We start from the raw sequence: 20792 nt of genomic DNA, 5'->3' as shown, positions 1-20792 counted from the left end.
TTTGAGATGGGGGTTTCTCTATGTAATTCTTAGTGGCTCTGTAGACAAGACTGGTTTTGAACATCTGCCTCTTGAGAATACGGATTAAAGACTTGCACTACATGCTTGGCCATGCCCAAATTCTTTTTTTTTTTACTTTTATTTTTTATTAATCATTCATATTACATCTTAATAGTTATCCCATACCTTGTATCCTCCTATTCCTCCCTCCCTCCCGCTTTCCCCCTACTCCCCTCCCCTATGACTGTGACTGAGGGGGACCTCCTCCCCCTGTATATGCTCATAGGGTATCACACACCCAAATTACTAACAAGTATTTTTGTACTGTCACCCCTACTTTAGAAGTAAGGAGATTGAGTTAACAGAGGCCAGGCCTATTGCCCAAAGCAATTTACACCAATGGGAAAGGAGTGACATTACAAAGCAAGAATCTCAGAAACATTTAGTTAAGAAAAAAGAGCCAGACACAGAAGAGTTATGCAAAAAATTATATGTATATTACTATTAGATAGCAATGCCTCACTAATAAGAAACTTAGCTAAAGAGAATAATTGTGCACTAGGGAAATGGTCATCATCATGGGTGTCTTGCTTCTAGGTTGGAGGATGTGACTTTTAAGCCAGGATGGAGATGCTCAGGCAATGGGAAAGTGGTGTGTCTTACTATGGTGGTACATACAGGGCATACAAGTTAAGATGCTTGTAGTTTTCAGGGTCATGTTCATGCACCAGACACGTAATAAGCCTTTGCCGCATGCCAGGCACTGTATGAAGGACTAAGGAGAAACTCTTTCTGTTCCTCTGACACACAGTAAACACCAAGAGAGGAAGCGGACACTGTTAGCCAACCAAGTGGGCCTTGAGCCTCCTATGGCTGTGTGTGAGGGTCTACTCACCCATCTCTCTTGGTAAGACTCCACATGTGCAGGAGTTCCTTCTGAGAGGAATTTGGTGCTCGAGATGAGCTTCTCACAGAGAACAATTTGCATCCCCCAGGCCAGGGAGGTGGCTAATTTAACCCAGTTTTTGTATTTTGCTCTGTAAGTTAATCCTGTTAGCTCCAGCCTTTGGTGAGTCATCCCATGGAGGGCGACTACTCCTCCTTTTCCCAAATGAGCACCCTGGAGCTTCAGACATCTCAGATGCTTGCTGGTGGCACTTCATAGGCCATCGAGGGCTTTTAAACCAGTGTGCCAGCCATATCTCTTCTAACTTGAACCTGGGTACCACGCTCTGCATTCCTGTTTCCCAACTTACGAAAAAGCCACGTCACTTACCAAACCCAGTGCTTCAGAGGCAGGGGTGATGTAGTTTGTGTTCGCCATCCTTGGTGCCCTGGTACAGAGCCCAAGACTGTATGGTAAGTGTCAACATCTATTATGGATGCCAGGCACTGAACTGAGACTTGTACATGACTTCTGAAGGTCTCGGGATGCCTTTACCCCCACTTAATCACAGCAGAGAAAGGCTTAGAGAAGCTAAGCTATGTGCTCAGGAATTGTGGAGTCAGTGTGCTCTGTAGCAGGAGCTCTTCACGTCTCTGCCAGGCTGCCACACAGGGGGAGGGTGACATGTTGTCTGGTGTCACAGAACAGATGAGCTTCCTTACAGTGAAAGGCATGCTGGGACGGTGAGAGCACAGGCCTCTCTGGGAATATCAGTGGATTCACATACAGGACTTTCTGTCATATTGGCTGTCTTCCCACCTGGCCAGGTACCAAGCAAGAATTTTAATCTAGAGTCATAACGGTACCTTCAGATCAAGAAGTCAGTCTGTACTCTGTGTATTGTTTAGAGAAGGTTCAGAACTGAGCTCCATCACAGAGAGACAAAACTGGACTTGGTGAATATATTCATATTGAATGTAATCTGAAGGACCTGTGCGGTTTATAACACCGTTGGTAGCAGAATATGAATCTTTAAGAACTTGGGAGAGTTTACAGGAGAAATATAGTGTAGAATGTGAAGAGCAAGAGTTCTTTTTGCTGGTTCTTCCCCAGACCTGGGCCTGGAGTGCAGGCTGTGATGCCCTCTGCTAAGCAGGCTGGCCCTGCCCTAGGCTCCTCTCAGTCTGTGGAGGGAGAGATCAGACTAGGGAAGACAAGGGGAGTGTCAAAGAGGTTAGGCAAAAGCTCTTGTCTTGTGTGAAGTTTTTCTGGAAGGCATACATGTGGAGCAGAGTTCTCAACAACAGACAAGGAGTAAAAGGTTCTCTATTCCGAAAGGTAAATATACGTACGTTGTATAAGTGCTGGCAACCCACTTGTCCAGGTCCCAGCCAATTAGAATAGAGTTTCATCTATTCTTCACAGTTCACATGACTACAGTGGAAAGCTCGCTTTCTGTCTCTCTCTGTCTCTTTCTCTGTGTGTGTATGTCTCTCTCTCTCTCTCTCTCTCTCTCTCTCTCTCTCTCTCTCTCTCTCTCTCTCTCTCTGTATTTCTCTGTGTCTGTCTCTCTGTGTGTGTGTACTTCTGTGTGTATGTGTGTATTTCTCTGTCTCTGTCTCTGTGTCTCTCTCTCTCTCTCTCTCTCTCTCTCTCTCTCTCTCTCTCTCTCTCTCTCTCTCTGTGTGTGTGTGTGTGTGTGTGCTGCCCTGCCTTTTCTCCCACTATGAGAATACAGTTGCCTTCCGTTCCAGATGCTGTCCATGTCACTTGCTATTATTCTCCTGCCTATATATGTATGCCCAGAGCATATACTGAGCTCTAACCACACAGACTGGGAGAAGAGCATCATAGCACTAAGGTCACGAAGATCTCCATAGCCCCAGCCTGCTGATGGTGTACTTGTGTTTTCCTCACCGGGGACAGACAGTCACCAACATGGTGCTTCCAGCAATCAGTGTTCATGTGTGTTCTCTTGGCCACTGGGCTGTGGCCTCCTTGCCACACCCTCTGCTTATCATAGGGTGTGTACTTTCAGGAACTTGCTTCATTCGCTTCACAGAGACTTACAGATGCCATGTGTGCTATTGCTATACCAAGAAAAAAAAAGAAAGACTTTTTTTTTTTAGACACCACTCTTCCCTGCAGATGCTCACAGGCCCCAGGGATTAAAGCCCCTGGCAAGGCAGCTCTCAGAAGATGGTAGATACAGTAAACGGCATAAGACACTGGCCTCCTTCTGAGTTTGCTGCCCGGTAGAAGTCACCATGGTGGATGGTTCCATAGTACCATGAGCTAATGCAGAAATGGCCTCAGGGTTGCCATAGTCCCATTTAATTGCTCACAGGAGTTTTTTTTGGGGGGGGGGGGTCTCAAGCCCAGTGATCAAGACCTGCTCCAGTTAGAACTGCACATCTCATGGCTTCCTGTCACCACACCGAAGATGTCACCAGTCGCTCAAAATAGAAAGCACTCTATGCTGATATTACCAGGCCCCTCTCATAAGTATGAGACCAGTGATGGTGAGAAAATACAGACTCAGAACAGCCTGCTCCAACTCCTGAACTGTGGAGTCTGAGCTCGGCCAGACACACTGCAGACCAGGGGCCATCCAGACACCCTCCTTTTGCCACAGGGAAGAGAAACATGTGCAGCTTATCATGGCCTCCACCACGATGTGCTGGAGGATGTGGGAGAGTAGGGGAGAGATTGCTGGTTAAGCTGACACCCACCGTACGTAATAGCAGCCACAAAGCAGACAGGTGCCATCTCTGTATGATTCCATAAGAGTCTTGCTGAGTCATTTCTCTCTCTTTCTAACCCAGATCACTGACCTGATCTGCTTTCACCTGTTAGGTTGACAACGAGACCATCAACTACTTCAATTTCCTCCAAGCGGCTGTTTCAAGTGGTACCATCAAAAGGAAAAAGGACCTCTACATCCATGTCAGCTGCAAGATGCTCCAGAACACCTGGGTCAACACCATGTACATCACCAACGACACCATCGAGATCCAGGAAGTCCAGTATGGCAATTTCAATGTGAACATTTCCTTTTATACGTCCTCCTCCTTCTTGTACCCAGTGACCAGCAGGCCATACTACGTGGACCTGGACCAGAATTTGTACCTTCAGGCTGAAATCCTCCATTCTGATGCCTCCTTGGCTTTGTTTGTGGACACCTGTGTGGCTTCACCATACCCCAACGAATTCTCGTCTTTGACATATGATCTCATCCGGAGTGGGTAAGGACTTCTGTGTGGGATAGATGCAAACCTTTGCCTTATAACTCACACACAAGTAGACAAAAAAAGCCCAGAGAATGCAGATTTTTGGCTAACTGAACTTCCCACGGGTTGTAGAGTAGATAATTTTCTACTCATGGCTTTTGCCTCTTGAGGTGCCCTCATACTGTTTCCTGGGTCACATTCCTAATTAAGGGGATCTGCACCTAACATGTGGAATGACTCACGAATGCTCATTCAACTGGATGGTTGTAAACTGGGGCTAGTTCTCCAGTCCTCAAACTCTAGCCTTAGGGTTAAAACTATGAGCATGTCATGGGAAAAGCACTGATTTGAGAACAGACCCAAACTAAAACACATACATTTCTGGGCCAGTTTCTGCACCTCAAGTTAACTGGAGATAGTGGCAAGGAGTAGATGTTGGGAAGGTTAAATGAAAAAGAATGATGGTCCCTGAGAGCGCAGCATATGTAGCAGGTGGCCTGGAGGTTTGCTGTATCAAAGGTGCAGATGGCCCTTGTGTCCTCTATCCGGTAGAGCATCCTCCATCCCCTAGAGCATCCTCCATCTGCTAGAGCATCCTCTATCCCCTAGAGTATCTTCCATCCACTAAAGCATCCTCCATCCAGTAGAGCATCCTCCATCCAGTAGAGCATCCTTTATCCACTAGGAATGCAAGTTTTCCATGGTGGCTCAGGACATGTTGAGGTTGAATCAATGGAGATCAGGTAGGCTGTGCTGATCTCCTGTGCTCTACCCTCCCTGGAGAAGGCTCTCTGGGGGAAATGGGATGCTCCTGAACTCTTAGAGGAGGCCTGATATGTTGGGTGTGCAAGCCCAGCCCCCACTGTGTAATCTTTGCTAGAAGGCATGGTACTTTTTGGCTCCTTGGATGGCCTTTGGCACCACAGTAGCCACTGCATCCCATGGGAAGTTGTAATAGTAGGGTAAAGAGTGCTGGTAGCAATTAGGGCAGTAGGCTTAAACGTCACACCAATCGAGAAGACAGCCTCACTTCCTAGGAACTGTTTGAATATGAACATCCATTCAGCAAACAGAGATTGAGAATCATCTTGTCCTATCTGTACAATTGGTTCTATTCGAAACTGCCCCATTGGAGGCAGAAAACACAGGAGAATATTTGTCTAGGCCCCTCTCACTCTACACAGTAACCAAGTAGTAGCTGAAAGGATGTGGAGTGACTGAAATGGATGCAAACAAGTGAGTGATTAGTTCTTTTCTGCTAAAGGTTCTTGACCGTGGTAGCATCTTGCCGTATCTGTGCCCATGCCATTTATGGTGCCAACTGAACCTGGAGCATAGGGACTCACTAGCTACAGCTGATCCTTGATTGAACCATCCATGGAGGGGCCCCTGAGAATAAACTTGCAGCTGGTTATCCCCTTCCCTCCCTTCCCCTCCTCTCCCTTCCCCTCCCCTCCCCTTCCCTCCCCTCTCCTTTCCTCTCCTCCCCTCCTGACTCCTCCACGAACCCACCCACCTACCCCATGCTCCCACTCCAGTTTTTTCAAATAGCTCTGAACAACCCGCAAAGTACCCTTTCACTTGATGTGCTAATAGGGCTGCAGTAAAGAAAAGAGTCTGAGTATTTCAGGGCAGATGGGTTGAAGGAGGAAACAGAAAGGAAGCTCTGGGAGGGAGGAGGAAGAGGAGGAAAAGGAGGAAGAGGATAAGCTGACATGGAACCAGTCTTCTGGGAGAGCCAGGCTGCTCTGGAACTGCATCAAAGAAGTGTTCCAGTCCTATAGCCCGGGGCCAGTTTTTCTTGCTTTTCTTTCACCACATCACTTTCACCACATCGCTTAAGTGTCACTATTATAAATGCATACGGATTGTCCCCTGCACACAACCCCATCTGCACTTCTCAGTGTAATTCCTTAAGGAGATTGGCCTCCTTCTATCAGTAGCACAGGCAAGGCGCCCGAGGGAAGAGGAAGTGCTGGGTACTGGAGTAGAGTTGTAGAGAGAACTCGCCAACATGGCGTTGCAGTCGCACAGAGGCAGGCCAGACCTGGTGAGGGGCTAAGCAGAGAGCCCGGAGGAGTCAGGAGGCAGGGAGCACAGATGTTCAGCCTGTGTCTGAATATCACCTTGTGAGGCCCAGTGACCAGGACAGGCAGAAGAGGCTACTTCCTTTCCTGTCCTGCCTCTGGATCGCTCTTGGATTCCAAAGTTGAGCTCCCCTGCCCACCCGGCACACTGCGCTCTTCCTCACGGCAGGTGATTTGCTGTGTCCACATGCTGGCGGGGTACCAGGGCTGCCAGGACATGTGTGCTCACCTCACAACGAGTGTGTGGTTGGCACTGGAGGCCCAGGCAGCCAGGTTGGCTATAGGATGCATGGGAGCTAAGGTGAGACTGTGCCTCAGCAAGCTAATGAGCTCCTCTCCGTCCTTCCAGATGCATTAGAGATGAAACCTACCGACTCTACTCCTCACCCTCGCCACGCGTCTCCCGCTTTAAGTTCAATTCCTTCCACTTCCTGAAGCGCTTCCCCTCAGTGTACCTGCAGTGTAAACTGGTGGTGTGCAGAGCGTACGACGCCTCCTCCCGGTGCTCCAGAGGCTGCGTGGTGAGGTCCAAGAGGGATGCAGGCTCCTACCAAGAAAAGGTGGATGTTGTCCTGGGACCCATCCAGTTGCAATCTCCCAGCAAAGACAAGAGGAGTCTGGGTAGGTGGTTACCCTTGGATCCTACCTTTCACTGGGGCCCATGATTCTGGGAGATTTGGGGTGCTTTTGTCTGTGATATGAACCAACCCAGACAGCACACCAATAGATGAATTAGGCCTGGTTTACTGCCTTCCCCCAAGACTTAAGGTCACATATAGGCGGTAGGCAAGAGATTTGTGGCTTGGAAGGCTTGATTCTCTGGATTTGGAGCTCCCAGAATCCTCAGCTGTAAGAAGAGAGGGCTAATGTCTCTTAGGACTGGTAAGAGGGCTTGCTAAAGCAATGTTCATTAAATTGCTTTGGTCTTTGTCTGGTCCAAGTGACTGGGTCTTTGATGAATGTTCTATAGTTTTTGTTGTCAACATAACTAATGGTACTATTACTGCTCAGCACAGTTGCAACAGGTGTTTTGAATTAAACCATCTATGTGGGGCACGGAAATGCACACAGCATGAATTAATTTTCGCTGCTGGGGTTGCTGGTCTGGCACTAAATGAGCCATTTTACTTCCCACCTAGACCAGATGGCAGGTGTGATTTCGGCTACATTGTTTTGTTGTTGGTATTGACTAGGAAATTTCCACAGTAGGACTCCTGGGACTTCTGCCTTAGGCTGGGGCCAGGAGGAGAGATCTGATGGCCTGGGTGACAGGGCCAGAAGTGGGCTTGTTGTATTGTCACAAGCCCACCCCTAGGCCTGGGTGTCACCGTTGCCCTCTGGGAACCATCTGTGATAGCTCCCTGTCCTCATGCCCTATAGTAGCCCTATCCCCACATCTAGTCGATTGTAGCCTCTTTCCCCCATTCATTCATTAAATATTTACCAAAGGCCTATTGTGTGGCAGGAGACGAATGAGCATGTACAGTCAGAGCAGACTTGTGCTTCATGCCTCCGATGGGGATGGGACTACGTAGAAAAGCACAGTGGGCAAAGGGAAGAGGCAGGTGGTACCTACTATCTGTTTTCCCTTCATACCTGCAGTCACCACAGTATCTTAAGTCCTGGATTTCTTTTTCCTGGGACTCTTGTCCTTATTTCTCAATTGGCTTAAATGCTACAACTCTCTCCCTTCCCATTTGTCTACAGACCCAATCCAGAATTGCTCTCCCAAGGCTCAGGTCTGAGTTCCCACTAAAAACCTTCCCTACCTCTCCCTGGCAAGACTGTGGGAGTAAACTCTCCAGCCCAAAACTCAGCTGCTTCCTGGAGGCTAGCCTGAGGTTCCTCTTCTCCCATTTCTTTATCCCTCCCCACTGAAAAGTTCTGACAAGGACCACCCCATTCCTTGTGTCCCCTGCCTTTCTCTGGCTTGTGTCCTACCTGGACCCTGTCATCTCACTCTCGTTTCTTCCTCAGACTTGGCGGTGAAGAATGCGGAGACATCAGCCAGCTCCCAGGCAGTCTCTCCCACTGGTGTCATCTTTGGCGGAATCTTCCTGGCCATCATCCTAGCTGTAGCAGCCTTCGTACTAAGAAGGAGGACACGCAGTGCCCGTGGCCAACCTCTAAGCACTAAGATGTGAAGTGAAAACCACCCAGACATCAGCTTCACGTGCAGAGATTGCCAGAAAAGATGGAAGACATGAGTGTGTAATGCTTGGCATCCAGATACACTGTGACTAGGTGTCCCTTTGTAGCAACACATGGCAAAGTATGATGAGATGGCAGAGAAAAAAGATGGATGCCAAGTTCTCCCAGGATCTGTAGGCTGATAGCTGGGAAGAATGCCTATTATAGGGAAAAGAGACCAGTGTCTATAGTCCCACACAACTGTGAGCCAAACACTGGCGACAGCAGTGCTTTCTCTAGATAGAATTTCCCTTTACCCCAATTTGTAGCCAATTTTCTTAAACTGTAGTGTCAATATCTGTCTTTCCTTGCAACATGGCAAACCAAATAAAGAAGCTTTCTCAAGGCAAGTGTCTGCTTGGTCACTGTCTGTAGAGGCTTACCTACATACTGGATTCCTTCACATTCCACAGACAGCTGTGGTGACATGGCCACAGAGGCTCTGCTTTGTGGCTTCCAGATCCTTCAAGAGAATGATTATCTTCACTCCTCCAAGACTCATCACCTTCCCATTTGCAACACACTGTTTGGAGCTTTGGGCTGGGAAGGGCCCAGAGGAGAATATACGTGCCTAGGACAGGAGTCCTGTTTGCACTAAGTCTCCCAGGAGAAGCATGATGGGCGATCACAGAAGATAAAGAAATGCAGCCAGTTACCCAGGCGGACAGACCCCAGTCTGTGGGTACCGGGCTGGCAATTAGCAAGCCAGGCTCAGACCCCATCAGAGGGCTGCTAGGATGAGCCTAACTATGAACATGTTGCTAGAGTTAGGTGAGACACCTTGGGACAAAGGGCCAGAGAAGTTCAGCAGTGACCTGGCCCCAGCTACCGGCTTTGACCAGAGTTGTCTGAGAACTGCCCATCACCAGCTGTGATCCATCTTCAGCCCCTGTGAGATGGCGTGTGGGATGGCGGTGGGAGGGGCCAGAAACCCATGAGCCCTTCCAGCATGCGCAGGTGATAGGAGGCCTGGGCATAGCTTCTCCTGGTCTTCCTCACCCATATTTGTGTCCCAGGCTGGGGACATCGGGGAAAGTCCTGCTGGGCTACTACTCTGTGTGAGCAAGCCTGGAAAACGCCAACAGTACAGTGGAATGTAGACTCCAGCCTGTGGCTGGATCTGAGCAGATGTGGACTTGATTAGGGCCTAGTGACTATTCCTGTCCCTATTGACGTATGCTGAGGGACAAGGAGCTTATTTTGTTTACTGCTTCAGGAGCCTCGGTTCACCATGGTGGGAAGACACAGCAACAGGAGTGCTGCGGTATGCAGTGGTGGCCCCCGTATCAGGAAGCAGAGAGGGCTGGTGGTCCTGGGTTCTATGAGAAAGCAGGTTGAGCAAGTCCTGAGGAGCAAGGCAGTAAGCAGCACCCCTCTGTGGTCTCTGCATCAGCCCCTGCCCCTAGATTCCTGCCCTGTTTGATTTCCTGTTCTGATTTGATAAACAGTGATGTAGCCGCGTAAGCTGAATTAAACCCTTCCCTCCCCAACTTGCTTTTGGTCCTGGTGTTTCATCACAGCAATAGTGACCCTAACTAGGACAAAGGGCATGTCCCAGTAACCCACTCTGTCCACACTGGCCCTATAACACCACCAGCTGGGGGCTATGTGGGTCTGAGGGGAACGCTTCAGCTTTGATTCTTAATAGTTACCACATTGTCTATATGGGAGGAAGTAAGAGCCAAGAATGTCCTATTCTACTGTCTGGCTTGTAATTGTCCCCTACTCTTAAGTGGCAGATTCTTTAGCAGAGATATAGGTATGATTTGTGTTAGCCTGGAAAACAGGAATAAGAGATGGCTTATTAGTCCCACATTCACTCCTGGGCAGGATCAGCGGAGATAGAACGGACAGAGTGGAAACCAGATTGACTTTTTTTTCCATGAGAGAAATAATTCCTAAGGGTGTGACCTTTGGATAGCTATGAGCGAGGCCCTCATTAAAACGGAAATGTAAGCGGCTAATGCTCTTCTGTGCATTAGGAGCCTTTGGACAGCATCACGGCTCTTAAGAACAGGACAGCTTCAGGACTCTTGAAAGGCATTATCTCTCCTCTTTGAAAGCATTTCAGGTTCAAAGAGGGGAAATTTCGCCTCTAAGCAGGAGAGGGTACCTCGCACTCTTTATAGAATATCAAAAATAACTGAAACAACCCCTAATAGGCCGTGAGTTGGATTGTTAGAAGCTGCGCCGGAAAGGGCTTTCATGGTAATAGCTGATTTAAAAGCTAAAAGCTGTGTCCCTCACCAGGAAGAGAATTTACCAAATGATAAGTAACAGGCTTGCTGAAGTGGCGGGAACATCCAGGGATGCAATTGCGTTCATACACACGTGCCACCTCATGTGCTCCTCATGTTACAATTACCGTAGGATTCTAAACGTTAGGAGTACAACCAGGACATGGATTAATCCGTTCGGGGATGTGGATATTTTCACAGAGAACCAAGTCTTTAGGCTTCAGGGACAACACCACATGGATTTCTGGGTTTGTGTCAAACATTAGCAATAATTACTCCAAATAGCATCGTGGTGATTTGCTGCAACGATGTAATAGGTGTAGTTGTTACTACATGGCTAGTTGATTTGAGCTGTGTCTTGGTCATCCACGGTTGGATTTTTGAAAACCAAGGTGGTGGAGTTCAAAGCCGAGGGAGACATTAGGGCGCGTGTTCTTGAAGTGGAATGTTTTGCATGTTCCCTCTGATTCTTCTTGTTACTTTTTTGGATGAGACTTTTGGCAGCTGTGACTGCTTTGGAGCTCTTGATTGAAGCCCTGAGGTGACACTAATCTCTCCCTCCCAGTATCTATCTATCTATCTATCTATTATCTATCTATCTATCTATCTATCTATCTATCTATCTATCTATCATCTATCTATCTATCTATCTATCTATCATCTATCTATCTATCTATCTATCTATCTATTTATTATCTATCTATCTATCTATTATCTATCTATCTATCTATCTATCATCTATCTATCTATCTATCATCTATCTATCTATCTATCTATCATCTATCTATCTATCTATCTATCATCTATCTATCTATTATCTATCTATCTATCTATCTATCTATCTATCTATCATCTATCTATCTATCTATCTATCATCTATCTATCTATTATCTATCTATCTATCTATCTATCTATCTATCTATCTATCATCTATCTATTATCTATCTATTATTTATTTATCTATTATCTATCTATCTATCTATCTATCTATCTATCTATCTATCTATCTATCTCATCTGTCTGCTCATCTACTCACATACCCACTTATAGACTGATTATGTTTTGTCAGGGAGGTACTTTGTGACCATTTGCCTAAGTTATTTACCATCTCCCAGAGTGAGGAAGTCTTCTCAACCTGGGAGTGCCAGCAGGTAACAGACTCTTCTTCTGACTCTGTAAGAAGCAGGCACTTTATGGATTTATGACTCCTTGCAGCGACAAGCCTCAGAAAGAGCGGAGAAAGCCAGTCGCCAGTGGGCTTAAAGAAGAACCCAGATTGACTTCTGAAATGGCATACAACGGTGCCAGGCTGACAGCAGTTCGATGCCCTGGTGTTTCTCTAAGCCCCAGCCGTGCTCTGCCTGCTCTAAGAGCCGACCTCCTCTTTGGTCCGCAGCAAATGGGGGTGCAGTTCTTCTCGCCTCCCTCTGTGTCGCACTTCGCGTTGATTCATTTTTTCCGGTGCTCATCACCTTCACGTCCGCACCGTGGTGCGGATGGCGAGGCTCCTGGCCATCTTTATATACCCCCGTCTTCATTGCTCTTGGGCTAGTTTTCCAAGCCGAGTTTGGATTCCGTTTTTTCTGGGCACGGTGGCTGGTGGGGTAGGAACAGGTAGCGAGACAAAAGTGGAGTTTCTGTTAAGACACAGGGGAACCATGCAGAGGCGGCTGCTTCCAGGACACCCTTCAGCCCTTCCACCCATCTCTGGAGAATGAAAGCCAGGGCGCTGGGGAGGGGAGTGAGCCTCGGGTCAGCACAGACAGAGACTACAAGGGCGGTTCTGATGGGGTGGATGCTGTCAGCAGGCTTAGTCAGATAGAATGTCTCCTTTTTTGTAGGGAAGTGGAGAAAAGACACATAGGAGAGGTGCGAGACTGTTTAAAGACTTCTAGAAACAGGTCATGCAGGGAGATAAATCTTCAGAAACTGAGGCTAATCCAAAAGTTTCTGCCAAAACGACATTGTGACACGGAATATGGAGAGACTTCGATTGCTGGCTATCCCTGGAAAGCACAATCCCTTTTGTTTCTCCAGGAAGCCACAAGCATGCTGGTCTGCTGCTGCTGCTGCTGCTGCTGCTGCTGCTGCTGCTGCTGCTGCTGCTGTAGAGCTGGGCATCAGGCCTGGCATGTGGAGAGGATGCAGGATCTTTGGGCTGAGACACGGAGGAAGGCGTCATTTTCTCCCTGCTCTTGGTCTACCTGGGCACATGCGTGAAACCACGGAAAGCTTTGTTCTCACCACAGCTCAGCATGGAGAGTAGAGTGAGGGAGACGGAAACGGCGAAGTGTTTCTGGAGTAGGAAGAGGAAGTGTATGGAAACCAGGGCTTTCTATCCGTAACATGGTGGAGGCTGAGTCACGGAAGTAGGAGCTCTGTTGAATGCTGAGCAGGAAACGGTGTTGCAGCCTTGTTCCTCACCTGCACCCTCTGTGAGAACCACTTGAGTGACCACATAGCTCAGAGCATATTTGCCCAGCTCTGTGGGACACGAATCTCCCACACTGGGAATTCCTTAAGGTCAGTGGGAAAAAAGGACACTGATGGTCTCTCTACTCCACAAGATGACAAAGCAATGTGAGAGGAAACAGGAAGAGTGTTTCACAAAAAATTTGCATCTGTAGAGACGTTGAAAAGACGCCAGCCAACCCCACTGGGAATTGAGGAAGTGAGCCTCTTAAAAGAATAGCTGTTATTTCCTGCATCTTTGATGGAGCTATCTTTAAAATTCTTGGTAAAATCTAGTGTTGGTTAGATTTTGGGGAAATGGAAGTTTGCATTCTCTTAATTATTGTATATACGGGTGGTATCCTTACCAGACAGGTGGCTATTATTGCGTCACAAAACACAAACATGTTTACTCGGAGTCACCATTGTCCCTTTTTCCCAAAGCACTGTGTCTCAACCCTGGACCCATGACATTATTGACCTGCTTAATTCCTCATTCATGGTGGACTGACTTGATTAATAGTATCTCTCTGCCCTTCCTACAAGCTACCAGCAACATCCCCAGCTCTCATCCCTAAGTTGTGACAACGAAAAATGTCTCCAGACATTGTTGCTGTGCTGAGAGATGGTAGTGACAGGCCGGCAAGCCATGGGCTGTGAAAGAGATCACCCAGATGACAAGGGGAGATAGAACTTTATTAGACACTTGGTGGTTCGGCTGCAGTGGGGGCAGCAGAGAAATGGCAAAGGTATTCTAAGATACTGCCTTTATGGGGGGGTTCTACACAGGCAGGCAATAACTCAGTGTTACAGTGTCCTGGTTGTTTAGGTCTTACTGGATGAGACGCCTGGAGCTTATAGCTGGACGGTTAGGCAGACACCTTAGTATTTTGCTGCGAGATAAGCTTCGCACTATGAGCCCTTTCTTTTTGGTCCTGCTTGGAGGCAGCAGTGGTCTTGCTGGGGGCTCAGCCTGCTCTGTTCTGAGGTCAGCACGGCATAGCACAGCATCCGTTCCAGGACAGTGTCCACGGTTGTTGCACATCATAAGGAGTGAGGGTGTGAAACTCAACCTTGTTTAAAAAGCCCTGCCCTAAAGAGATACATCGTGGAAGCCGAGGGTGGATGTGGGGGGAAGTCTGAGGTCTGGACTCACTATGTTCTGGGGCTCATCTACCACTGGGAGAGGAGAAGAGCCTCTCCACTTGGGCCTTGGGTCCTTCTTTCTCTCCTATTTCTTCAGCAGAACTGAGGCCAGTTGCCAGATAGAAGGATCCAGTTGTTTTTTGACTACATGGGCGGTGTTTTTCTCTAACCCTATTGTTTCAGTAATGTAACCATGTCATTGATGCCCATTAATGTCTTATATGGCAGCCTTATTGATATATAATTCACATTGCCATGCAAGTCACCCACTTAAAGCTGACAATCCAGCCATCTTTAGACTGTTGGGGGAGCAGTCTAGCATCACCATGCCTTCACAGAACACCTTCATCACTTCCGAAAGAAATATCAAACATGTCAAAGTCCACTCCATGTTTTCTAAATTCACTCCAAACTACAGTAACCTCAGACCTCATTTCTGACTCTGAATTTAACTCTTATGGGCGTTTCACAAACAGAGAAGTGGAAAGTGTGTGGTCCTTTGTGGCTGGCTTCATCCACGTGACATGATATTTCTACAGTTATCATGATAGGGTCTTGGTCTGTTCCTACTCTTTCATATACCTGAAAAACATGACCGTTTCAGTGTTCATTTTACTGCCCATCATCAGATGGCCATTTTGGTTATTTCTATTTGGGGGCTGCTATAAGGAAATTACTCTAAATATTTATGTATAAACTTGTGTGTGGACAAATGTTCTGGGTTCTCTTGGATGTATACCCAGTGAAAAAGTGCTATGTATAACCCTTTTGCTCATTGCATTGTTGGACTGTTCCACAAGAGCTCGTTATAGTAAGCTTTGTAACAGTGAGCACTGTTCTGGGAGTGAACTACAAGGATCCTAGTGTTATATGTAATAAATGGAGACACATGTCTGTCCATTGACACACGTCTGTCCATTTGGAAACCCCACTCCCAAGGAACCAGCTCCTACAACAGCTCTGCTGTTAAATACCTGGACTTGAGTCTGTGCCTTTGTTTTAGAGTGACATTCATAGGGCTCCGGGATAAATCAGTCAGACTAGTGGGAGCTGACTTTGGTCAGCTGATACTGAAATCTAGTGAATGTAGGGGAGGCTGTTAGTCTGTTACTCATGTCTTGAGATTTCTAGACACCTCTCAGGTACAAGGCCAGGGAAGGTACTAGAGGGGACTGGAAACTTCCTCAAGCAGGAAGTCCTGCCTGGACTGTAGTCACCTAGTTACTCTTCCTTGGAGACTTCCAGAATAGTAAAGCAGGAGCCACTGTTTCCCAGAGCCATGTGGAGAAAAGCAAATGAGCACTTGTTTCCAGCCACTTTACCCTTCTTCTGTAGACCACTCAGGGGACCTGAGAGAATGACCCAGAAGCTTCACTGTGGTCGCTCCAGGTGACAAGGAGACAGATGTCAGCAGTGCCTCACCAATAGCCCCAAGCCACCAGGCTGAGTTCTTCTTGCTGCTGGAGTCAGGCTCTGCTCAGGGTCAATGTCTGTAGCTTTCATTTGGGTATTGCTGACAAGAATAGGTAGTGTGTAATTCCTGAGCCCTCTCTACTCCCTGAAGACCATCTGTTCCGGTTTAACTTCGGAATTCTGTAGCTTGCTCAATACAAGGGAACCCTATGGTAGACAGGGTGAAAATGTATCTCCAAATGAAAATGTCTCAATTCCTCCACAGCACTAGAGAAGGAAGGGACAAAGAGGACAGATGCCTTCTTTATGGGTGTGTGCACATGTGCAAATGTGAAAGTACTTTGTGTGGGTTTTGCAGGGAGAGGGGAGTGTTGAATTTCTTTTATTTTTCACTGGTCAAAAACAGATTGCAAGCTGGGCCTGGTGGCATAAGTTTATCCTCTGAGCTACTTGGAAAGGCAAGGTGAAGGTCAGTGAGACCCTATGTCAAAAACAAAAAGGGGCTGGAGAGATGGCCCAGCAGTGAAGAGCATTGGCTGCTCTTCCAGAGGACCTGGGTTTGATTCCCAGCATCCACATGGTGGCTCACAACCATCTTTAATTCTAGTGCCAGGGGACCCAGCACTCTCTTCTAGTCTCTATGGGCACCAGGCACATACGTGGTGCACAGACATACATGCAGGAAACACCTTCTCTATAAATAGACATATAAATGTTCTATATGTCCCCCCAAAAGGTGAAGTTCCTATCTATGCCCAATGCTCAGATTGAGCCAGAAGATACTTTAGGAGAGGCTGCGAATTCACTCCCTGTCACTCACATGCAGATTGCTTCCTAGTGTCAGGACTCAGTGTTGGGCGGGCAACTTCAGTTTTTCAATAAATACCCAGGGTGAAGCAAACAGGCTGACCAGTCAGGCCAAACCCACAGTTTAGAACTTAAGACAGTGGTGGTGAGGGTCGGAGCTAAGACTCAAGAGTTGCTGAGAGCCAGCCTCAGCAACAGCGTCTCATCTTGGAGACACCATGGAGACAGAATAGAAGAAGCAGAGGAACTCAGGAGAAGAGCAGAGAGGGACAAACCGTGGGCATGCCGTCCAGGAGAAATAAAGCGCAGCACACTTGTTTATGCTGAGCACTAGACAGAGTTTCAATACGGGCAGCGAGCAGCCCCATTCTTGTGTGCTTTGCAGCTCTCCTCTTCCGGCAGCCAGTAGATCTTAATGGCGTCATTGGGGTGGATTCCCCTTGATATAAAATCCTGGTGCATGAGCATCAGGTCTCCAGGGAAACCAGCGATAGGGAAGAGGTTCCTGTTTGTCAGGCCTGTGATGCGCCGCTCCTGTCTCTTCGCTGGGAGGAAGGTTTTCCGGTCATTTCGATGGCAAACCAAACACTTCTTAGGTTCTTCCGACTTGAAAACCACGTTCATTATAATCTCTCGTGTTTCTGTGGGTTTGAACTCGGCCTCCCCTTTCTCCCTCTGACTGGCTTTGTCACTGTTGTCTCCCTCTTCGCTGGACCTGTCTGTCCCCGTGGACGCCGGCTCTGCTCCAGACAGCGACGTGGCACTCCTGAGCCTTTCGAGGTATGGAGAAAGCTGCTTATCTCTCAGCGCTCGCGCTAGCTGCATCCTTTTTACATGTTTCTTGATGTCAACCATCTCTCGGCGGGGTGTTTTAAACTCCTCTATGGGCACAGACACCTTCGCTGTCCATATTTTTTCCGGTGGTCCACACATAGCACAGGGAGAAGAGGGCTGCCTTCTACATTGCGTGGCCATTTTGTAGTCTGGAGAGAGGGCCTGTAGTTCCCTCAGCATCCGCCATTCCTTTTGGTGTTTGTCAGCTAAAAATCTTCTTGCTGCTATGGTGTGAACACCACCGAGATGCTGAAAATGGAAAGAAGATTGTTTTTTTTTTTTAAACCTCAATACTTAGGGGTAGACAGTCTCCATGCAAAGAATTAGCTAGTGGCTGGTTCTCCCTTCACTGCTAAGAGCATCTCAATCCCTATAAATGGTAAAGAGGGCAGAAGTTGGGTTCAAAGTCTGCCTCTCCTTTTATCTACTGTGAAATTAGAATACTTTTATTGACCTTACCAAGATTATTATGAAGCCTCAAAAGACAATGTGTATGAGAGCAACTACTGCGTGAGTGTTATTTTGTCATCACTGTGACCATATGACTAAATGGCAAGAAAAAGCTTCAGCGAGAAAGCATTTACTCCGCTCACAGTTTGAGGGGGATATAACTCTTCATCGTAGGGAAGGCATGGTGGCAAGCGCCTCCATGGTGGGAGAGACACAGAGCAGCTTGCCCTCCTCTCAGAGAATCAGGTCAGAAGCCGAGGCCAGGCAAAAACTACTCCCTCCCTCAGTGGCCGCTTCTTTGTTCTGCTAGACCCCGCCTGCTAAAGGTTCCGCAATCTCTCAAAACTGTCTCACTTACCAGAGACTGTATGTCGAAACACGCAAGCCTGTGGGGGCGGGGGGCACTGCACACTCAGGTCCTACACAGTGACCGTAAGAGGAGCTGAGGACCCGGCAGCTTCATCTTTATCAAGTATGTTTGCAGCTTATCCATCCTTATTTCTGTTTATTTCATTTTGGATGATTTTTTTTAAAAAATATTAATTTGTTTTTAATTATGTATATTTGTGGGGAGGGGTACGTGTGCATGTGTGCAGGTGACTGTGGAGGCCGGAAGAGAGTGTGGCTACCCTGGAGCTACAGTTATGTGCAGCTGTGAGTTGCCTGACTTAGGTGCTGGGGACTAAGCTCTGCAGGAGCAGCTAGGCTATCTTTCCAGGCCCTGATTTTAATTTTTTGACAGTTTTGTAAATGTATATAATGAATATTTCACCCCTGTTTCTTGCTTCCATCTCCCTCTCGATTCCACTAAACTTCTCCTTCTGTACAAGTCTCTCCTGCTCTCATGGTTCCTTTTCTCTCTCCCTCCCTCTCTCTCTCTCCCTCTCTCTCTCTCTTCCTTCCTTCCTTTCTTTTTTTGTTTGTGTGTTTTGATATTTGTGACCCACCCACTTTGATTTATGTTGTTTACATGAGTTCCCCCCCCCCCCCCGCCCCCCGGGTCACAAACAAATCGCCGGCAGCTACAACACTGAAGAAAAGATTTCTTCTCTGGCTCCACCATTAGCTGCTGAGGGAGAACTGTGGTCTTGTGAGCCCTTCCCCCACCATGATTGAGTTCATGGACAGCATCTTGTGTGGCACTGAAAGGCCATGTGTTAAAAGATATGAAGTTGTGAGGCACTCAAAGTACAACATAGTGCCAGATAAGAAGTGCTTAAGAAATGGCAGTCTCATAATTTATTATCACTTACAGGTGTGTGTGTGTGTGTGTGTGTGTGTGTGTGTGTGTGTGTGTGTTTGGTGTATGTGCATTCATTGCCTACATGTAGTTGAGGGTAAATGTCCTAACTATATGCATTCAGAGTCCAGAAGAGGACATTAGGTGCCTTCCCCTAACACCGCCATAGTCCTTTGAGACATAGTCTCTCACTGAACTAGAAGCTTGCAATTTTCTCTAAGCAAGCTCCCAGGGTCCACCTGTCTCTGCTCCCCAGTGCTGCGGTTGACATTTTTATGTAGGTGATAAGATTTCAATCTCAGGTCTTTATGCTTGCCCAGCAAGTGTGCTCATCCACGGAGCCATTTTTCCCAGCCCTACTTATGGCTGTACTCCTGATTGGGACATTCAGAGAGTAAAATACACCACTAGACATAGGCAGCGTGAGCTGTTGTGGAAACATCTGTGTTTGGTGGGTTTTGAACCCTGGGATCCCCCTACCTCTGCAATTGAACTCCAGAGGGACCTCTGTCCGTGCAAACTTGACAGCACTTACTAGGATCTCTTGTTCCATTGGGGAGTATTTTCCAAGGGCGATGCGTGGGTCTGATTTGTAGAATGCTGTCCATATCCTGGGAGGCAGAGGGGCAATCAGTTAGAGCCCTGGAAAGGGCCTTTCCAGCTTTTTTTTGTGGTGAGAAACCCATAGGTGGTGGTTCTACGTTAACTAGGTTGAGACCACCTAGGAAAGGACTGGGTACCCAAGCCATACTCACCCCAAAGGCATTGCAGTACAGAGGTCCTCTTTGTGGTATGGGAAATCTTGAGCTATCAAGGGGTAGCTGGTGCTGGGGATCTTGGGTAGCTCTTTGACGTTTTGCTCTCCCTCAACAGTGGTCCCTTCCTGGGTCTTTGCATGGCCAGCTCTCTGGCTTCTACATTTCTGAAAGCGATTTTCCCACTCTTTCATCATACTCCAGCAACAGGCTAGTGCAGGAGGTGTTACTGCCTGGAGTTTGTGTCTGAGACTGTTCAATGGGAGCTCAAGGGACAGTCAAACCACCGGTCATGTCATAACTGGCTTAGCCAAGGCTTTATTATGAAGTCTGCACCTAAGGGTGAAAGGACCCTTGGGGGTGGGGGTGGGGGAGGGGAAACAGGCACTCACTGCCGCTATGTGGCTGGCTGGAGCCCAGAAAGAGACTAGGTAGAGTGTGGCATGGCGGCCGTGATGGGATGAGGAAGTAGGCATCAATACCTACTTACGAGGTTTTTTTTTTAAGGGGGCTTTTTTTCCCTTAAGCTTTCCTTTTCTTAATAGCATATAGGCTTTCTTTCTATATTTTGGTGAAATTAATTACAAATATTTACTCTTCTTCAAGATACATCTTTCTATTATATTTTTAATTTTCATGTATATGCGTGTGTGGCAGAGTGTATATATAGGCATCACATGCATGCAGTGCCTGCAAAGGCCAAAAGAAGGCATCAGATCCCCTAAAATGGATTGCAGATGGTTGTGAGCTGCCATGTGGGTACCGGAAACAGAACCCTGGTCCTCCTCTGCAAAAGTAGCAAGCGCTCTTAGCCACGGAACTATGCAGTCCTACCTCTTCGCTTCCTTAAAGGTGTCTTTTGAGTAGAAGTTCCTATGTGGACGCCAGGTGCTCTTTAACCATTGCCTTTTCCCTTTATGGTCAATGCTCTCCTTGCATCGCGTAAGAAGGTGCTACCTATCCAAAGTCAGACTGACACCCGCACTCAAACATATCCAGTTTACTCTAGGATAATTACTAATATTATAATTATTAGCTGAATTTTCCATTTCCAAGTTGTTTTTTT

General features: G+C 47.4%; 2 protein-coding genes across 2 annotated transcripts in view; one reads left to right on the top strand and one right to left on the bottom strand.

The window, feature by feature from the left end:
* The window catches only part of LOC311609663 (scavenger receptor cysteine-rich domain-containing protein DMBT1-like), a 97672-nt gene extending 88935 nt beyond the window's left edge, over positions 1–8737 (top strand). The window contains exons 47-49 of the mRNA XM_084802912.1: positions 3743–4131; positions 6553–6824; positions 8181–8737. Of these exons, the coding sequence (XP_084659038.1) occupies positions 3743–4131; positions 6553–6824; positions 8181–8347 (828 nt within the window). The 3' untranslated portion in view covers positions 8348–8737. The remainder of the gene's footprint in view (positions 1–3742; positions 4132–6552; positions 6825–8180) is intronic.
* Positions 8738–16551: 7814 nt separating this feature from the next.
* LOC311592383 (uncharacterized protein C10orf120 homolog) lies at positions 16552–19965 on the bottom strand. The gene is made up of 3 exons (XM_084772737.1): positions 19727–19965; positions 19507–19582; positions 16552–17530 (listed from the first exon to the last, which is right to left on the bottom strand). Exons 1-3 carry the CDS (start codon positions 19921–19923, stop codon positions 16790–16792), a joined length of 1014 nt encoding a protein of 337 aa, XP_084628863.1. The 5' UTR covers positions 19924–19965; the 3' UTR covers positions 16552–16789.
* Positions 19966–20792: the final 827 nt, after the last annotated feature.

This window comes from Acomys minous (genome assembly GCF_964271855.1).
Source record: "Acomys minous genome assembly, chromosome: 2".
Lineage (NCBI taxonomy): Eukaryota > Metazoa > Chordata > Mammalia > Rodentia > Muridae > Acomys > Acomys minous.
The sequence above is the reverse complement of the archived record's forward strand: the minus strand, read 5'-3'. Positions and strand labels throughout refer to the sequence as shown.

Bases quoted from the DNA above. Each gene is read 5' to 3' on its own strand.
- LOC311592383 (XM_084772737.1), bottom strand. From the start codon at position 19,923: ATGATGAAAGAGTGGGAAAATCGCTTTCAGAAATGTAGAAGCCAGAGA. The intron at 19,583-19,726 runs GTGAGTATGGCT...TCTGCCTCCCAG, and splicing joins TGTACTGCAATGCCTTTGGG to GATATGGACAGCATTCTACA. The intron at 17,531-19,506 runs GTAAGTGCTGTC...TTCCATTTTCAG, and splicing joins CAATGGAACAAGAGATCCTA to CATCTCGGTGGTGTTCACAC.